The 21,327-nt window shown below is 37.3% G+C and overlaps 1 protein-coding gene across 1 annotated transcript in view; it reads left to right on the forward strand.

Annotated features, from left to right (window-relative positions):
- Nucleotides 1-21,327, forward strand: part of LOC136265016 (enhancer of mRNA-decapping protein 4-like) — a 53,188-nt gene that overhangs the window by 18,035 nt on the left and 13,826 nt on the right. The window contains exons 8-9 of the mRNA XM_066059774.1: nucleotides 20,817-20,927; nucleotides 21,068-21,177. Of these exons, the coding sequence (XP_065915846.1) occupies nucleotides 20,817-20,927; nucleotides 21,068-21,177 (221 nt within the window). The remainder of the gene's footprint in view (nucleotides 1-20,816; nucleotides 20,928-21,067; nucleotides 21,178-21,327) is intronic.

A 21,327-nucleotide genomic window follows, 5' to 3' on the forward strand; every position in this document is an offset into this window, starting at 1 on the left:
ACAATTGAGTGTTGTAAGAATCAGTTTGTAACTGTCAGTAGTTATTTCTTAATATTTCTTAATATTAACTTCCTTTTTATGGAAACATTTTAATGTTCTTGTTTCAAAGCACATCAAAGAGTTGTATCACTGTGTGTGGTGTGATGTAGTGTCTGACAAGGGATACATTTTAGCAAGGAATTAATTTTTTTACAACTTACCAAAATTGTAGTTACCACATTTAACACCCCGTTCACACTACCCTCTAACCTGGGTAGAGCATGGCATGGCTCGAAATAAATCACAGTGTGAATCAATCAAGCCGTGCCAAACTGGGTCCAGCACGGAGCGACAAGGAGAGGTGGGCTGGCACGGGATGGCCCCGAGTTGGCTCGGGATAGCATACAGTGTGAATGCATTTTGAGCTGGCCAACTCAGATTAACAATATAACTTGCTTCTGTTGGCCACACAGCGAGTCTATTCTATGTTCTAAAACTGTTCTTCAAAATGGCTATGACGTACCCTAGTCTAGTAGACCTTGTGACAATTATGCTTGAACGACGTGTTGATAATCCTGGAGAAAGGAGCATCCACTAGCTTAAACATGGTGTCTCTAACATTGTACGGCTTATTTCAGCTGGTTCTACGCTTCCTCGCTACAATTCTAGTTCCTTTTTATTAAGCGCCTAAATGATCAAAAGCTCGTGCACTTGTCTTAGCTAATTATTATTTGGCGCTCACACTATCAAGCTCGTGTCAGATGCAGTAGTGTGAACAAGTGCCAACCCGAGTTCATTAACTCAAGTTGAAAACACTCTGGCTAACCTGGGATAGTGTGAACGACGTGTAACACCTCCATATTTCCTCTCCAGATCTACACTGTATTAAAAAAAAAATCGTGCAGTTGTAGTCAATTACAGGAACACTTTACAAATATGATTTGACGTACAACACATGTATTCTCCACCTATCAGTAATTGTTTGTATGTCACGGGGGAAATCCTGGGTATTTGTTTTGTAGTCCCTGTTTAGTAAAGGTTGTGTTGTGGACATTTTCTATGAATATTCCCACTAGTGTCAATTACTATTAGAATGTTCTAATTTAAGTACCTCTTGGCCCCTGACATATTTGGATAAAAACACCTCCTGGTATTTCTTTCAGCCCTGTATCATCTAATCAACGTTCCATACCATTTTCTCCTTCACAATAATTATGTTATGCATACAATGTTTTCAAAAGGGAAAGTTTTTGTTGATTGGTGGAAATTTTCTCCTCATAATTTACAGTTCGATCAATATGGCGTTGCTTGAGTATTATAGCTGCATAAAAGAGTCTTAACAATTCTCCGCCTTGAAATTTTCTATCCACAAAAAAGTTTCCCCTTGGTAAAATCCCACTATACAGTACTGTACTTTCCATCTTCATTATGACAATGTTTACACCCTTCCTTGTCACCCTACCACAGTAGTGTATTCTCAAGGGGTTTTCCAGTGATTTAGGGAAATTCCTTTTGTAATTTATTTACACACTACCTAAAGATGAGACTCTTCAAGTCAGTCAGGGATCAACCACAGAAAATGGAAAATCATTAAACCTTTATCAACTGGGAATTCACTATGATATCTACATGAGATGCTGATGGTAGTGTTATCGGTGGAAACAGTCAAGATACCAGTTATAGTAACTACTCTAATAGAACAGTCACTTAATATTTTAACTAGACTACCTTATATGTACCTATCAGTGTAAACCATCTTTCCAAATTTTGCAATGTGTGATAATGTTAAGTGGCTACTATGGGCTGTGTAACAGACAACCTGTATTGTTTTATTGATGTTGTTTACAGCAGTTGTGTGTGTGTGTGTGTGTGCGTGCGTGCGTGCGTGCGTTCATGCGTGCGTGCGTGTGTAGTGTCCAAGTGGCTAGAGCATTGGCCTGATTGAAAGATTCTGATTTGATGCTTGGTTGCACCAAATTGGTGTTGTTGTTACTTTCTTGAGCAAAAAACTTTACTCACATTGCTCCAGTCTACCCAGCGTTTTAAATGAGGACATGGTAGCCTAGGAAATCAGCCCACCCAGCTGTAACATCAATTGGTACCAGGTATTAACTGGGGAAGCAAATACCAACTGTCCATGTCTCACACAGCGGTTGAAACTTCAAGTGGGACTTGGAAGGGATGGTATATTTAGCTAAATGGCGGAATTGGTAGAAACAGCAGAATCATCATTTACAGATTATGGACAGCCTTAGAACACCCACTACCAGTTAGCTACTCACTGTTACATATTATAAATACAGTTACATAGAACTCACTGCAATTGAAGCTCGTGGTCTTTGTAGCACTGATTTTCTGTCTTCTTGCAGCTTAACATCATCTGTGGCACTCTTAGAGTGTAGTCATATCTCAACCCTCACACCCAGTATTATGAAACACATGTTACTAGAAGTACCTTCAAGGGGGGTGGGGGGGTACTTATAATTGAAAAGCTGTAAACGCCACCCTGAGAAAATAGAGTATGGCCACCCAAGACTAAGCCAACACTAAAATGTGGTAATCAGTCACGGTGAGCCTGTAAAGCCTGTGGTGAGTTCTATGTAGCTGTATTCATACATGTTACAGTGAGTAGCTAACTGGAAGTGGGTGTTCTAAGGCTGTCCATGATATGTAAATGATGATTCTGCTGTTTCCGCCATTCCGCTAAATATACCATCCCAACTTGGAGTGCCCACACCTTCACCTGTGAGACATGGTACAGCCTCTTTGTGGGTTACTAGTCCAGCCCTAGTTGCCTGTACTAACTCGCATCACTTGAATAGTGCACAGGTGTGGTTCACTGGGTAGTCATGACAGCATATTGAGTTTGAGAGACAATAACATTTATTTATGTGTCTTACAAAGTTGAACAAGTTGTGTGTATTACAGTCCAGTCCCTTCTAACACAGATAATACCTACATAGATTATTCAGTTGTTGTTTATGATGTAGTATATTTAATGATTTCAGTAAAAATATTAACATCGTACAATAAGTAATTGCAGCACCGCAATAAATATACAGTTATAAAGAGTGTCCAAGGTCTTAATTATTTACAATAATAAATAATTCAGTGAAATATACAATTTGTAGATAAATATTAAATACAGTCTATATAGAGTTATTCACTGTGTCCAGGTCTTGTGATATAATAACAGCTTGTCTTTCGATGATTAATAAAATCTGTTCGTTGGTTAGTTGGTCACAATGAGCACCACATTCGGGCGTGGGTACTTGTAAGGTATCATTTGGCTGTGGTAGTACGTCAATCTAAAGGAATTGTATTTTGATGAAATACAGTAGTTATTTCAGATAATTACACTCACAAGATGTGATAGAGCAGTGGCCACTTCGCTCATGTCATTTTTAACTCACTAAGAAGTGAAGTTTGATTGGCTGGTTGTGTTGAGATGACACGTTCAATAGTGGCGATGAGCAGGTGTAATGATTTGGGGTCAACTCTTAACTGAACGTTGATCTGTAGAGGAATAAAGTGTTAGTAATGGATACTTTGAGGGATCCTTCACAAAGAAGTGGTGTCACTTATTACTCACTTACCGGTCGGTTAGTTCCTGAATTGCTACTATAGCAACCATTAATTGGTGTTTGTGACGACACGTTCATCATCTGTAGAGAAGTGTAGTATGAGATGACATATAGTAACCAATAGTAACACCTCATTATCCCTTGATTATCTAGTGACTGTTCTATCAGAGTATTTGAAAAGTAAATTAATGATCTTCATTTAACAAATTTACTAATATGAACACAACTGATTACTCAAGTGTTGGGATAATGGAGGTGGTCTCAATATAACTTACTCTACTAACAAGTGATTGTAGTGTTAGTACATGATATGTATGTAGTCTGGCTTCTTGGAGGTAGGCAACAATTAGAGTAGTGTTTTCTCTTGTACTGCTGTTGGTAGGGGCTACAGTTACCATGGTAATAACAGATGATATACACACAGTTACTACTCACTATGATTGTCCTCCTCCATATTGTGTAGTAGTGTTAGTAAGTGTTGTTGTGTGTTGTTGACTTGTATCATTAGTGATTGGAGTATGTGAGTGACATTGAGCTGCTGCCAGCATTGTGTGTCGTAGTGAGGGAGGGTGATGTTGACATTGTTTGGTGCTAACTGATGTGTCTGTGAAAGAGAAAAGAAATATGTCAGAGCTATGTATAGTGTGTGTGTGTAGTGTAGTGTAGTGTAGTGTAGTGTTATGTAATAACTTACTAAGTTGATCAAGGGTAATAAGGTGGTTTGGATGTCATGTTTGATGTTGTACAATAGATGATGTTGTTGGGTTTGATTGTGGTATTGTGTTGTGATGACGTGTGATATGACTGCTTCAAATCCAACCAATGAGAGCAGGTCCTGTTGTAGTTGAACACTGACCTAAATACATTTACAATGTATTTCACAACTAATGTAAAATGTTACAGTTTAATTACATTTATGGTGTCATTTTGAGCCAGAGGGTTAACGAAACATATTCTGGGGGGCTGTTGGCAATGTGTGTCATTGACTACCTGTGGTGGGTATGACTTACACACAATGAAACACAACTACACAACACACATACCTGTTGTACACTATATATTACAGAGTTTAGCTGCTGTTGTTGTAGTAATCCAATAAGATGGTACAATGGGCTGGTGTTCCGTTGAGTAGTTAGTGATGGAGTATTGGTAATATCAATAGTGTGGTGTCCTTGAGAGCTGACTATTGGTACTGATCTAGTATACTGACTAGACCACACTACTACAAACAATATGATGAACATCTTGGTGTAGTTGTAGTGTAGGATAGTTGCTGCTGCTACTGCCATAATGTTAGCTCCTTCCTTGTTGGGTAACCTTTGAGTGATATCAAGCTTGTTTTGGTGTGAGTTAATTCTGTGAGGTATGTCACTTATCGTTGCTGCTATTGCTCTTGAAGTAGGACTGCTCTCAAAGTGTGCTCTGTTCTCCTTTATAGTTAGTAGCGGAGATCTTGTAGGTCTTCCTTTGTTCTATAATAGTTGGTCCATAGCTGGAACAAGTTCTTAACTGATTGTGGGACTCATTGGAGGGGAAGTACCTGGATTTATTTCATAGTCCCATTGAAGCCATATAAGAAAGATACAACAGGTACTAACAGATCAAGTGATGAATTGTTTGAGGTGTTGGTGAGTCTGTGAGCTGGTTTCTTAACCTTCATGATGGTCTATTTTTGTAAGCAAGACAATTTTGTTCACTACATTGTAACTTTAGATTATAATGTACTACAACTGTTTGCTAGCAATAGTAAAAGTAACAGTTTCATGTTAGAGTGTATAGGAGTCAGGTTTGTACTTTAAAGAGGACATCAGTGTAGTTTATTGAGTGTTGTCAGTTACAAGTGTTCAACAGTGATTGAATTTAGTTGATAGGAAATAACTAATGATTTGTTGTATGTCCTATATTGCGACCACCTCACTTATTACTATCATCCTATCATCATCACTTATCGTGTAATAGCAAATAGAATTTATAACCGCTCTACTGGTACCTCTTAAATCAGTTAACATGTTATGTGACGAGTTTGGCTGAAAGACAACCTTACATCTGTTTACAATTAGTTGATGCACTATAAGAGAAGTATAGGCTACACATTTACCAATACTTTATCATATTCAGAGAGAAACAAGTTGATGTTGTGCTACTTCTAAAAACCAGGCGCCATGCAGCTAGCTAACTCATCTGGAATTAACCATAGATAGTATATGCTACTATGAATTAACCAACTATGTATTACTATTTTACAATAGGGTAGTTTTGGGTTGTGCAATAATATTATTAGCTAATTATCGTATTTCGTAATTCATGAAATATTCGTAATTCGTTCAATTACGTTGCTATGCACTGCTAAGGAAGCGTTTGTTAAACAAACCGCTTTTACCAACATATTACGCACAGAACTATCTTCTAAACTGTTTTATAGTGTGACTAATGTGTTTTTTCCCACAAATTTTCTCAACAAAGCCTCAAAGCTACTCTTCATTTTGTTTGCGTATGTAAGGGATACGCCCCCTTTCAACTCGAAGTGACAGGCTATTCCTGGTAGTGTACGAGGCCTGCACCGTTGTTTTTCAGTTGTTAAATACCTGAAAACCTCAAGGGGAAGGTAGTCTGAGGAAAGTCACCACACCCGTATTTCAGTCCGCCAATAAGAAACCACCTCAGAGCAAAGTTCGCTTATGCAGAAGTTTAATACAGACTTCATTTCACTTTTACTTCTTACGTAAAAGCTGCTTTTACCGTTATTAAACGATATTGCTCACGTGGGTGGGTACAGACAAACATAGATAGGTAGATAGGTAGATAGATAGGTACACACACACACACTTTTACGAAAACAATTTCAGTAAACCAGTGACCTTGACATCTGTTATTATCTTGGACATGTAAAACTTTCTATTTGCAATACACTTCATCAATCTTTAAAGTGTGTAGTACGCAGAGCCACAGTCATAAACTGCCCAATAAAGGATTTATTAGAATAGAAACCTCCACAGTAAGTACACCCAACACATCTAAATTTGTAAAACTGAAAGATGAAAAATTAGTTCAGGACATTTGTTCTTCAAAATGTTGATTATTAAGAAGTGCTCATTGTATATACTAGTATTGAGTGTTGTAAGAAATCAGTTTGCAGGCCCGTAGCCAGGGATTTTGAAAGGGGGGTTCTTTTTGACCAAAAGTGGACCTTTACTTGCATGATGATTAATAAAGGTACTGAGACTGGGTGTGTGAAGCACACCCAATCTAGGGGGGTCTGGGGGCATGCCCCCCCCAGAAAATTTTGAAAATTGGAGTCTGGAGATTGAAACTGGTGGCATTTTCTGACTATTTTCTATATATAACTTATACTGCATATGGCTAACTATATTACAATATATAGTCATAAAGGAGTAGTTATAGCCACAATACGTACTTCAAATTTCATAGAAATAATAAATAGCAGGGCCATAGCCAGACTTTTATCTGGGTAGGCTCTTTTAGAAGAAAAGTAGACCTTTTTATATGACATGTTTCAGATTATATTATGGTGTGTGCACCCAGCATGCTGAAACTAGGGGGTCTGGGAGCATGCCTCCCCAGGAAATTTTTTGAAAATAGGTACTAAAAGGTTGAATTTAGTGGCATTTCAGTCAATAATTAACAATTTTTTAGGTAAGCTGAAGACCAGCTGTATGGATGATATCTGGAAAAATATCTCTATACTGCTACTGTATACCATCTCAGGGGAGGATCTAGGATTTATAAAAGGGGGGGGGCTAACTCAAGGTACTAATCTCTTGGGTAGAGGTGTGCAAAGCACACTTCCCAGCATGCAAAGCATGCTGGAACTAGGGGGGTCTGGGGGCATGCCCCCCAGGAAAATTTTGAAAAATAGATGCTAAAATACTGCAATTTGGAGACATTTCCACATAAAATTCATAATATTTTCTGCCTGTAGATATTTTATATACTGCCTTTAGATTATAGGTATAGCTCTCTGACTCTGCATGAAGTATTTTGCTAATGGAAAAGTTTGGGTAGGTACAGGCAACCAAGTACATGATGCACCCCTCTCACAATTGCACAACACTGAATAGGTGCATGTTAGAATAATAATATGTTGAAAGTGGAAAATTTTGAAATTTGAACAATACAAGATTGAATCTGAGAGCATTTTCAATAAAAATTGTGTACCTGAATTAAGTATTGCCATACATATTAACTACACAAGTAGATGAATGAAGCCCTTTAAACAGACCAATGCACTTCATTGTATGTATAGGTGCAGGCAGATTTGGAAAAATTCCATAACAGAACCAACTACATGTTTCCAGTGAATGTTCTATTAGAGTAGTTAGCTGACTGCTCTATTAGAGTATCTCGATCTTGTACACCTCCAATACTGATCCGGGTCCTTGTTGCATAAACTTTAGCATAAATCCACTGATAATACCTTGGAAAAATGTTTATAAGGTGGTTTTATGAGTATTTGTATTATTAGTGATCATATAATTATGCTAAGACAAAATTTCCTTATAATACTCAGCATATTGATCAAGTAAAGCCTAAATATGAAGGGGGGGGGGGGGGGGGGGCTTCAGCCCCCAAAGCCCTCCCCCCCCCCCTAGATCCGCCCCTGCATCTGCACATGCATGTATCTAAATATAATATATTGGAATGTCACAGTGAATAAGAATGGGAAAGATTGAGCACTCTGCCATGATCAACAGGGGCAGTGGAGCAGAACAAAGGGTGTCTTAAACAATGAAATTTACACATTGCATGGAGTTGAAGTATGGGTGCTATTCGTGGGCTCTGTATGGAGAGGCTTTTCTACCAAAATCTTATATTTTAATAAAAACTCGGTTTAGACAATCTACATGTAAATTACGTAGCTTTTAAAAGAAAATGTAATCGTGACTGTTCTATTAGAGTGGTTGTTCTATTAGAGTGGTTGACTGCTCTATTAGAGTATCTCGATCTTGCATTGCATATGATACAAGCACTGAATAAGTTACTTGGAGTACTTAATTTAGCTTCTTATTAGTGCTATCTAGTAAACTGTAGCTAATGGACTTTTGCTCCTGAAAATTTGGACTTGTATACTAAAATTGTGGATCTTTTTGGTTAAATTTATTATGGACCTTTATGCTAAAATTGTGGACCTTTTTACTGAAATTGTGGACCTTTTTTCCAAGAGGGCGGTTCTTCAGAACCCCCCGAACCCCCCCTGGCTACGGGCCTGAGTTTGTAACTGTCAGTTATTTCTTAATATTTTGAGATATTAACTTCCTTTTTATGGAAACATTTTAATGTTCTTGTTTCAAACCACATCAAAGAGTTGTGTGGTGTGATGTAGTGTCTGACAAGGGATACATTTTAGCAATGAATTAATTTTTTTTTTTTTTTTTACAACTCACCAAAATTGTATTTACCACATTTAACACCTCCATATTTTCTCCAGATTTACACTGTATTAAAAAAAATCGTGCTGTTGTAGTCAATTACAGGAACATTTTACAAAGATGATTTGACATACAACACATGTATTCTCCACCTATCCTCTATCCTTCAGTAATTGTATGTCACGGGGGAAATCCCGGGTATTTGTTTTGTAGTCCCTGTTTAGTAAAGGTTGTGTTGTGGACATTTTCTATGAATATTCCCACTAGTGTCAATTACTATTAGAATGTTCTAATTTAAGTACCTCTTGGCCCCTGACATATTTGGATAAAAACACCTCCTGGTATTCTTTCAGCCCTGTATCACCTGATCAACATTCCATACCATTTTCTCCTTCACAATAATTATGTTATGCATACAATGTTTTCAAAAGGGAAAGTTTTTGTTGATTGGTGGAAATTTTCTCCTCATAATTTACATTTCGATCAATATGGCATTGTTTGAGTATTATAGCTGCATAGAAGAGTCTTAAGAAACGAAAATTCTCTGCCTTGAAATTTTCTATCCACAAAAAAGTTTCCCCTTGGTACAATCCTGCTATACAGTACTGTACTTTAAATTAAACCATCTTCATTATGACAATGTTTACACCCTTCCTTGTCACCCTACCACAGTAGTGTATTCTCAAGGGGTTTTCCAGTGATTTAGGGAAATTCCCTTTGTAATTTATTTACACACTACCAAAAGATGAGACTCTTCAAGTCAGTCAGGGATCAACCACAGAAAATGGAAAATCATTAAAGCTTTATCAACAGGGAATTCACTATGATATCTACATGAGATGCTGATGGTAGTGTTGTCGGTGGAAACAGTCAAGATACCAGTTATAGTAACTACTCTAATAGAACAGTCACTTAATATTTTAACTAGACTACCTTATATGTATCTATCAGTGTAAACCATCTTTCCAAATTTTACAATGTGTAATAATGTTAAGTGGCTACTATGGGCTGTGTAACAGACAACCCGTATTGTTTTATTGATGTTGTTTACTCATTGTTTAATAATCTAATGGAGGTATTGTGTGTGTGTGTGTGTGTGTGTGTGTGTGTGTGTGTGTGTGTGTGTGTGTGTGTGTGTGTGTGTGTGTGTGTGTGTGTTGTCCAAGTGGCTAGAGCATTGGCCTGATTGAAAGATTCTGATTTGATGCTTGGTTGCACCAAATTGGTGTTGTTACTTTCTTGAGCAAAAAACTTTACTCACATTGCTCCAGTCTACCCAGCGTTTTAAATGAGGACATGGTAGCCTAGGAAGTCAGCCCACCCAGCTGTAACATCAATTGGTACCAGGTATTAACTGGGGAAGCAAATACTAACTGTCCATGTCTCGCACAGCGGTTGAAGCTTCGAGTCGGATCTAGAGTGCTCACACCTTCACCTGTGAGACATGGTACAGCCTCTTGTGGGTTACTAGTCCTGCCCTAACGGGATTTGCCTGTACTAACTCGTATCACTTGAATAGTGCACAGGTGTGGTTTACTGGGTAGTCATGACAGCGTATTGAGTTTGAGAGACAATAACATTTCTTTGTATGTCTTACAAAGTTGAACAAGTTGTGTGTATTACAGTCCAGTCCCTTCTAACATAGATAATAGCTACATAGATTATTCAGTTGTTATTCATGATGTAGTATATTAAATGATTTCAATAAAAATATTAACATCGTACAATAAATAATTGTAGCACCGTAATAAATATACAGTTATAAAGAGTGTCTAGGTCTTAATTATTTACAATAATAAATAATTCAGTGAAATATACAATTTGTAAATAAATATTAAATACAGTCTATATAGAGTTATTCACTGTGTCCAGGTCTTGTGATATCATAACAGCTTGTCTTTTGATGATTAATAAAATCTGTTCGTTGGTTAGTTGGTCACAATGAACACCACATTCGGGCGTGGGTACTTGTAAGGTATCATTAGGCTGTGGTAGTACATCAATCTAAAGGAATTGTATTTGGATGAATTACACTAGTTATTTCAGATAATTATACTCACAAGGTGTAATAGAGCAGTGGCTACTTCGCTCATGTCATTTCTGAGTTTGTTTAATTCACTAAGAAGTGAAGTTTGATTGGCTGGTTGTGTTGAGATGACATGTCCAATGGCGACAATGAGCAGGTGTAATGATTTGAGGTCAACTCTTAACTGAACGTTGATCTGTAGAGGAATAGAGTAAGTGTTAGAAATGGATACTTTGAGGGATCCTTCACAAAGAAGTGGTGTCACTTATTACTCACTTACCGGTCGGTTAGTTCCTGAATTGCTACTATAGCAACCATTAATTGGTGTTTGTGACGACACGTTCATCATCTGTAGAGAAGTGTAGTATGAGATGACATATAGTAACCAATAGCAACACCTCATTATCCTTGATTGCCTAGTGACTGTTCTATTAGAGTATTTTGTGAACAAGTGTAAGTTTTTATTAGAGTATTTGAAAAGTAAATTAAATGATCTTCATTTAACAAATTCACTAATCTGGTTACTCAAGTGTTGGGATAATGGAGATGGTCTTACTGTCACTTACTCTACTAACAAGTGATTGTACTTGTAGTACGTGATATGTGTGTAGTCTGGCTTCTTGGAGGTAGGCAACAATTAGAGTAGTGTTTCTTCTTGTACTGCTGCTAGTAGGGGCTACAGTTACCATGGTAATAACAGATGACATACACACAATTACTACTCACTATGATTGTCCTCCATATTGTGTAGTAGTGTTAGTAAGTGTTGTTGTGTGTTGTTGACTTGAATCATTAGTGACTGGAGTATGTGAGTGACGTTGAGCTGCTGCCAGCATTGTGTGTCGTAGTGAGGGAGGGTGATGTTGACATTGTTTGGTGTTAGCCGATGTGTCTGTGAAAGAGAAAAGAGATATTTCAGAGCTGTGTATAGTGTGTGCATGTGTGTGTAGTGTAGTGTAGTGTAGTGTAGTGTTATGTAATAACTTACTAAGTTGATCAAGGGTAATAAGGTAGTTTGGATGTCACGTTTGATGTTGTACAATAGATGATGTTGTTGGGTTTGATTGTGGTATTGTGTTGTGATGACGTGTGATATGACTGCTTCAAATCCAACCAATGAGAACAGGTCCTGTTGTAGTTGAACACTGACCTAAATAAATTTACTCTGTATTTCACAAAATATTACAGTTTAATTACATTTATGGTGTCGTTTTGAGCCAGAGGGTTAACGAAACATATCCTGGAGGGTTGTTGGCAATGTGTGTCATTGACTACCTGTGGTGGGTATGACGTATACACAATGTAACACAACTACACGACACACATACCTGTTGTACACTATATATTATAGAGTTTAGCTGTTGTTGTAGTAGTCCAATAAGATGGTACAATGGGCTGATGTTCCGTTGAGTAGTTAGTGATGGAGTATTGGTAATATCAATAGTGTGGTCTCCTTGAGAGCTGACTACTGGTACTGATCTAGTATACTGACTAGACCACACTACTACAAACAATATGATGAACATCTTGGTGTAGTTGTAGTGTAGGATAGTTGCTGCTGCTACTGCCATAATGTTAGCTCCTTCCTAGTTGGGTAACCTTCGGGTGATATCAAGCTTGTAAGTAACTCTGACGTATATTGCTTATTGTCGCTGCTGTTGCTCTTGATTCAGAAGTACTCAATTTCTTTCACTGTTATAAATTCTCCTGTTAATCTGATCCAATCATATGACATGTTCTGTTCTCCTTTATAGTATTAGTAGTGGTGATTTTGTAGGTCTTCTCCTTGTTCCATACTGGTTGGTCCATAGCTGGAACAAGTTCCTAACTGATTGTGGGACTCATCGGAGGGGAAGTACCGGGATTTATTTCATAGTCCCTTGAAACCATATAAGAGAGATACAACAGGTACTAACAGATCAGGTGATGAATTGTTTGAGGTGTTGGTGAGTCCGTGAGCTGGTATCTTAATCTTCATGATGGTCTATTGTTGTAAGCAAGACAATTTGGTTGACTATAGTATAACTTTAGATTATAATGTACTAAAACTGTTTGCTAGCAATAGTAAAAGTAACAGTTACATGTTGGAGTGTAAAGAAGTCAGGTTTGTACTCAAAGAGAACATCAGTGTAGTTTGAGTGTTGTCAGTTACAAGTGTTCAACAGTGACTGAATTCAGATACTTAATAGTAACTAGTGATTTGTTGTATATTTCTGTTTTATTATATTGTGAACACTTCATTTATCATTATAGTCACCCTGTACTAACAAATATCTTATAACCACTCTATTGATACCTGTAGTAAAGAAGTTACATGATATGTTCCTTACATCTGTGTAGAATTAGTTAATGTACTATAAGAGATGTACAGGCTACCAATACTTTATCATATTCAGAGAGAAAATCATTTTATTCAGTACAGTAAACCAGTGACTTTACATCTGTTATTGTCTTGGACATGTAAAACTTTCTATTTGCAATAAACTTCATCAATCTTTAAAGTGTATAGTACGCAGAGCCACAGTCTTAACAAACTGTCCAATAAAGGATTTATTAGAACAGAAAACCTCCACAGTAAGTACGCCCAACACGTCTAAATTTGTAAAACTAAGAGAGGAAAATTTATTTCAGGACATTTGTTCTTCAGAGTGTCGATTATTAAGAAGTGCTCATTGTATATACTACAATTGAGTGTTGTAAGAAATCAGTTTGTAACTGTCAGTAGTTATTTCTTAATATTAACTTCCTTTTTATGGAAACATTTTAATGTTCTTGTTTCAAAGTACATCAAAGAGTTGTATCACTGTGTGTGGTGTGATGTAGTGTCTGACAAGGGATACATTTTAGCAAGGAATTTTTTTTTTTTTACAACTCACCAAAATTATATTTACCACATTTAACACCTCCATATTTTCTCTCCAGATCTACACTGTATTAAAAAAAATCGTGCTGTTGTAGTCAATTACAGGAACACTTTACAAAGATGATTTGACGTACAACACATATATTCTCCACCTATCCTCTATCCTTCAGTAATTGTTTGTATGTCCACAGGGGAAATCCCGGGTATTTGTTTTGTAGTCCCTATTTAGTAAAGGTTGTGGTGTGGACATTTTCTAGAATATTCCCACTAGTGTCAATTACTATTAGAATGTTCTAATTTAAGTACCTCTTGGCCCCTGACATATTTGGATAAAAACACCTCCTGGTATTTCTTTCAGCACTGTACCACCTGATCAACATTCCATACCATTTCCATTCATGATATGTTATGGATATGATTTTTAAAGTTTTTTTTGATTGGTAGAAATTTTCCTCTCAAAATTTACAGTTAGATCAATATGGCATTGTTGCTGCATAAAAGATTCTTAAAAAACGAAAATTCTCTGTCTTGAAATTTTCTATCCATGAAAAGTTTCCCCTTGAAAAAATCCTGCCATACAGTACTGTTAAACCATCTTCTTCATTGTGATAATATTTACACCCTTCCTTGTCACCCTAACACTGTAGTGTATTCCCAAGGGGTTTTCCAGTGATTTAGGGAAATTCCCTTTGTGGTTTACACACTACCTAAAGCACTGATTATTGAGACATCAGGCTCTCCAAATCAGTCAGAGATCAACCACAGAAATTGGGAAATTATTAAAATGTATCAACAGGCAACTGATATAAACATGAGATACTGATTGTAGTGTTGTCGGTGGAAACGGTCAAGATACCAGTTATAGTAACTACTCTAATTTAACTAGACTACCTTATATATACTGTATCTCTCAGTGTAAGCTACAGTATCTTAACAAATTTTACAATGTATACTGTTTAACTTTCAACAAGTGGCTACTGTGGGTTGTGTAACAGACTACCTGTATTGTTTTATTGACGTTGTTTAGTCATTGTGTAATACTCTAATAGAGCAGTTGTGTGTGTGTTGTGTGTGTAAGTGGCTAGAGCATCGGCCTAATTGAAAGATTCCAGTTTGATGTTCGGTTACGCCAAATTGGTGTTGTTGTTTCCTTGAGCAAGAAACTTTACTCACATTGCTGCAGTCTACCTGGCTGTGTAAATTGGGACCTGGAAACTGGGGAATCAGCCCACCCAGCTGTAACATCAATTGGTACCTGGTATTAACTGGGGAAGCAAATGCCAACTGTCCATGTCTCACACAGCGGTTGAAGCTTCAGGTGGGACTTAGAGTGCCCACACCTTCACCTGTGAGACATGGTACAGCCTCTTGTGGATTACTAGTCCAGCCCTAACAGGATTTACCTATACTAACTCATATCACTTGAATAGTGCACAGGTGTGGTTTACTGGGTAGACAGCGTAGCAGCTGCAGCTAAAGGCTTTGCTTTGTGTGTGTGTGTGTGTGCGCGTGCGTGCGTGCGTGCGTGCGTGCGTGTATGTGCATGCTTAGATTTTAGCTATGCTTCTGCATACTCTTACTAATTATGACCCAGTCTGGGAAAACTGGTCTTATCATGCATGTTAGCAGATTCGATTTTTCACCCAGGACACAAAGCTACATGAATAAACTATCTAACTACACAATCAAAATCAACTAGACTTGAGTGGTCTGGTTTTGCTGGCTGCTTTTCCCAAGTCCAGTGGCAATCCGTACGTGTGGTGTGGGGCCTTAATGGAGTTCTAGTTAGCCTGGGGATGGCTGTATGTGGCTGTACAGCCCTGTGGTATTGAATAAGCACCTCTGCTGTGAATTTCCTTTCATTTTAGCCAATTTTGAGACCTGAATGGCCCAAAATTTGGCCTAATTCATCCCTACGCCTTCCTTTTCAATTTTTGAACACCATCTTGCCCACCTTCCAGCCCCCCTGCCTCCCACCCCTTTTGGAGCTTGCCTATTACTCGGTTTAAAACTATCTAAAATGGCGGGAGACTTAGTTGTTGGCTACTTGCATGGTGGATGCTCTGGAAGGTTAGGAATTGGTATAAAATGTGTGAAAATGTACACATAGCTTCAACCATTGGTGAGCTACAACACACTAAATACTTAAAACCGGCGTTTCTCGATACTTTTAAATAGGCGATAAGACCAGTTTTCCCAGACTGGGTCACAATTGACGAATGGAAGAATCCCTCCAAGGATTCCAACTACAATTCATCATAACAAGTTTCACATTTTCCAATTGTGTTAGGAACAATTACCAGTTGATTGAGGAGATGGTATAGTGTTCTTAACTAGTTGTAGTGTACTACTGATTATCTCACTGTAACTGCCTTTAGTCTATAAGCAGCCAGAACAATTATAGTAGTGTATGCATTGAGTTTGAGAGAAAATAACATTTCTTTGTATGTCTTACAAAGTTGAACAAGTTGTGTGTAGTACAGTCCAGTCCCTTCTAACACAGATAATAGCTACATAGATTATTCAGTTGTTGTTCATGATGTAGTATATTAAATGATTTCAATAAAAATATTAACATCGTACAATAAATAATTGTAGCACCGTAATAAATATACAGTTATAAAGAGTGTCTAGGTCTTAATTATTTACAGTAATAAATAATTCAGTGAAATATACAATTTGTAGATAAATATTAAATACAGTCTATATAGAGTAATTCACTGTGTCCAGGTCTTGTGATATCATAACAGCTTGTCTTTTGATGATTAATATAATCTGTTCCTTGGTTAGTTGGTCACAATGAACACCACATTCGGGCGTGGGTACTTGTAAGGTATCATTAGGCTGTGGTAGTACATCAATCTAAAGGAATTGTATTTGGATGAAATACAGTAGTTATTTCAGACAATTACACTCACAAGATGTGATAGAGCAGTGGCCACTTTGCTCATGTCATTTCTTAGTTTGTTTAACTCACTAAGAAGTGAAGTTTGATTGGCTGGTTGTGTTGAGATGACACGTTCAATAGCGGCGATGAGCAGGTGTAATGATTTGAGGTCAACTCTTAACTGAACATTGATCTGTAGAGGAATAGAGTAAGTGTTAGTAATGGATACTTTAAGGGATCCTTCACAAAGAAGTGGTGTCACTTATTACTCACTTACCGGTCGGTTAGTTCCTGAATTGCTACTATAGCAACCATTAATTGGTGTTTGTGACGACACGTTCATCATCTGTAGAGAAGTGTAGTATGAGATGACATATAGTAACTAATAGTAACACCTCATTATCCCTTGATTATCTAGTGACTGTTCTATCAGAGTATTTGAAAAGTAAATTAATGATCTTCATTTAACAAATTTACTAATATGAACACAACTGATTACACAAGTGTTGGGATAATGGAGGTGGTCTCAATATAACTTACTCTACTAACAAGTGATTGTAGTGTTAGTACATGATATGTATGTAGTCTGGCTTCTTGGAGGTAGACAACAATTAGAGTAGTGTTTTCTCTTGTACTGCTGTTGGTAGGGGCTACAGTTACCATGGTAAAAACAAATGATATACACACAATTACTACTCACTATGATTGTCCTCCTCCATATTGTGTAGTAGTGTTAGTAAGTGTTGCTGTGTGTTGTTGACTTGTATCATTAGTGACTGGAGTATGTGAGTGACATTGAGCTGCTGCCAGCATTGTGTGTCGTAGTGAGGGAGGGTGATGTTGACATTGTTTGGTGTTAGCTGATGTGTCTGTGAAAAAGGAGAGAAATATATGAGTATTGTGTGTATGTGTAGTGTGTGTGTGTGTGTAGTGTAGTGTAGTGTAGTGTAGTGTAGTGTTATGTAATAACTTACTAAGTTGATCAAGGGTAATAAGGTAGTTTGGATGTCATGTTTGATGTTGTACAATAGATGATGTTGTTGGGTTTGATTGTGGTATTGTGTTGTGATGACGTGTGATATGACTGCTTCAAATCCAACCAATGAGAGCAGGTCCTGTTGTAGTTGAACACTGACCTAAATAAATTTACACTGTATTTCACAACTAATGTAAAATGTTACAGTTTAATTACATTTATGGTGTCATTTTGAGCCAGAGGGTTAACGAAACATATCCTGGAGGGTTGTTGGCAATGTGTGTCATTGACTACCTGTGGTGGGTATGACGTATACACAATGTAACACAACTACACAGCACACATACCTGTTGTACACTGTATATTATAGAGTTTAGCTGTTGTTGTAGTAATCCAATAAGATGGTACAATGGGCTGGTGTTCCGTTGAGTAGTTAGTGATGGAGTATTGGTAATATCAATAGTGTGGTGTCCTTGAGAGCTGACTATTGGTACTGATCTAGTATACTGACTAGACCACACTACTACAAACAATATGATGAACATCTTGGTGTAGTTGTAGTGTAGGATAGTTGCTGCTGCTACTGCCATAATGTTAGCTCCTTCCTAATTGGGTAACCTTCGGGTGATATCAAGCTTGTTTTGGTGTGAGTTAATTCTGTTAGGTGTATCACTTATCGTTGCTGCTATTGCTCTTGAAGTAGAATTGTTCTCAAAGTTTCTTTCACTGTTACAAATTCTCCTACTAATCTGATTCAATCAGTTACTATATCATATAATGTGTTCTGCTCTACTCTCTTTATAGTAGTAGTAGCGGTGATCTTGTAGGTTTTCTCTTTGTTCCATACTGGTTGGTCCATAGCTGGATCAAGTTCCTAACTGATTGTGGGACTCATCGGAGGGGAAGTACCGGGATTTCATAGTCCCTGTGAAGCCATATAAGAAGATACAAGTACTAACAGATCAGGTGATCTATTTTTAGTTGATCTTTGATAGTTCGGAGGTGTTTAACTAAGGAGCTACCAATGAACTTGTAACTTCACTCTTCCTACCATTAGTACATCGCTGTCATTTTGGTGGAGTAGTTCAGCTGTTTTGCTAGACAGGAGAGAGATATTGAAACATATGTAGGCAAAGCTGTGTTACCACTTTCCAGTCTAGAGGACATCAGTGTTGTTCTGCTTTATATGATGTTTTTGTGTTTAGCAGTCACTTGATTGAGATACCAACTGGTATACTACTGTAGTGTAGTTGTTCACTGCTTGTGTTAGTGTGTTAGATTGTGGACTACGTATTTGTTGTTTATGTCACTAGTATAGTCATTTAGTAGCAACACTTTGCCTTTATCACAAGAATATGAGCTGCTGGACTGTGTAGCCTCTGTATTCAGTAAAAGTGAATTTACTAAAAGTATTCCACTTATGAAAGAAGACAAGACAATAACCCTACATCAATTTGTGTGGATTAGTTCATGACTTGCATAATGTGAAGTGATGTAATTAAGTAAGTTTTTGTCAACTCAAATCAGTTGAATTTTTTATATACCTGTATCCTAAAAAGAAGTAATTCATTTCTTTGGGCCATTACTATTATTAATTTTATTTTTATCTTGGACATAAAACTTTCTATTTGTGACTGAATTTTGGAAAATCGTCGATATACGCACAATAGTACTTTTGTAATAAAACGCATTTTAAAAATATGGGTTAAAAATACAAGCTCCAGAAGAAAAAAATTATGCAAGTTTTTATCACCTCACTTGTGGGTGAATTAAACCTCCAATGGATAAATCCTGGGCATCATTGTGTTTGCCTGTTCATCGTGAGTACAAAAATCTTTGTTTCATCTCCTTACACGAAAGGATTTCAAAGTTACAGACATTTGTTTACGTTGCGGTGACAAGAGAATTTACCAACGATCATTTTTCAGTGAATTTTCCTTCCTTCTCGAACACAGAAGCATGCTTGGGGCAAAAGTATACCTTGGTGGGTGCACAAATTCATGGCGAACACAATGAGCCAAAGATTCAATTCCATATGCTGTTGTATCAGTAAGTTATGTAAGCACCTGTAGATTCTTTTCTCGATAGCTTCTATTTATTTGTTCGTCTGGCTGTCTAGTGCTGTATTTCCAATGCTGCTTAACTTATGAAGCTGAAACTTAGCTAGTCCATTCCTCTGTCCCTGTAGAAAACAAAGAACAAATAAAATGCATTTTGAAAATTGTGCGGATATCGACGGTTTTCTAAAATTAGGTCACGTTTAGTATTTACAAAAGAACATGTCTTCTTTATAGATAATATAAAGCATCGCAGTCTTAACAAACTCACGGAAAGCAAAACACCTTCATAATAAGACCAACTGATATGGTCCCAATGGGTCTGACTCAATACACTGAAAGAGGACAACCTCTTCAATTAAATTTTTGTTCCAAAAATGGGATGTTCCACTGTGAATAAAAATTGTTGTGATACTGTATCGAGTTCACTCATTCCTACTAAGATGTGGCCACATCATTTCCTGCTCTAGTACTAGCATATATGGAAGCCATACAATAACATCCAGTCGGTATCTCTAGTTGTTATTTCTTATTATTGCCTAATAGTTTGGGAGAATAGCTTCCTCTCTAGGAAATATTATGAGTTCTTGTTACAAGTCACATCAAAGGCTTGTAACATGATATTGTAGTTAAAAATAATTGCAACTGAATAAATTTATAATGTTCACATGGTCACTAATTTAAATCCCGCCATTATTAATTTTTGTACTATGCATTAGTAAGGCCATAGCCACTACATAGCCACTATATTTTGACAATTGAAAATTCCACCTAATGCATATTTTAAAACACCAATTGTCTGGTAAATTGCTTGTAGTATTTTGTGTACGTGCATGCGTGTGTGTATGTGTGTGTGTGTGTGTGTGTGTGTGTGTGTGTGTGTGCGTGCGTGCGTGCGTGCGTGTGTTTGTGGTGTTTGTGCAGAATTCAAAATATTGGCTGACTGATGACCATCTTCAGTTGCTGTGAATAAGTTCACAGTACTAGTGGCCAATATTGGCCACTGACCCCTATTGTGTGTTGATGATATTTTCAAGTGATTATTATATTGTTACAGGTTGAAGTGTGGAACTTGGACACAATACTGACCACCAACCCTGTCCTGCCATTGGCTAGATCTTCTTGTACCAGCGATGGAATAATATCATTGGATAACATCCACTCTGATGTATGTGTATTGTGGGGCTTCCCTAATATAATTAGAGGGAATTTATTTTTGTTTGGTATTTGAATTATGTATACATATTTGTATAGTATGGGTAATCACCTATGGCCCCCTAGGGTAACACATGTGTTTTCCCATATTAGGTAATACTGGACCTTGCAATATCACCAGATGCTAATGTTCTAGCAACAGCCAGCAAGGATGGGCACGTCAAGTTCTGGAGTATCTCATCATCCAGCAGTGCCGAGCACATGTGAGTGTGTCAACTCCTTTAGTGGCCGCTTGTATAGAAAATCATAAGAAATTTATATTACTAATAATGTATACACCCTATACACCCTGTAGTTTGCACGTGACTGGCTCCACTGTATGTAGACCATAACAAAGAATGATGTTTAGGTGC

Source organism: Dysidea avara, chromosome 8, assembly GCF_963678975.1.
Source record: "Dysidea avara chromosome 8, odDysAvar1.4, whole genome shotgun sequence".
In the NCBI taxonomy this organism is placed as follows: Eukaryota; Metazoa; Porifera; class Demospongiae; order Dictyoceratida; family Dysideidae; genus Dysidea; species Dysidea avara.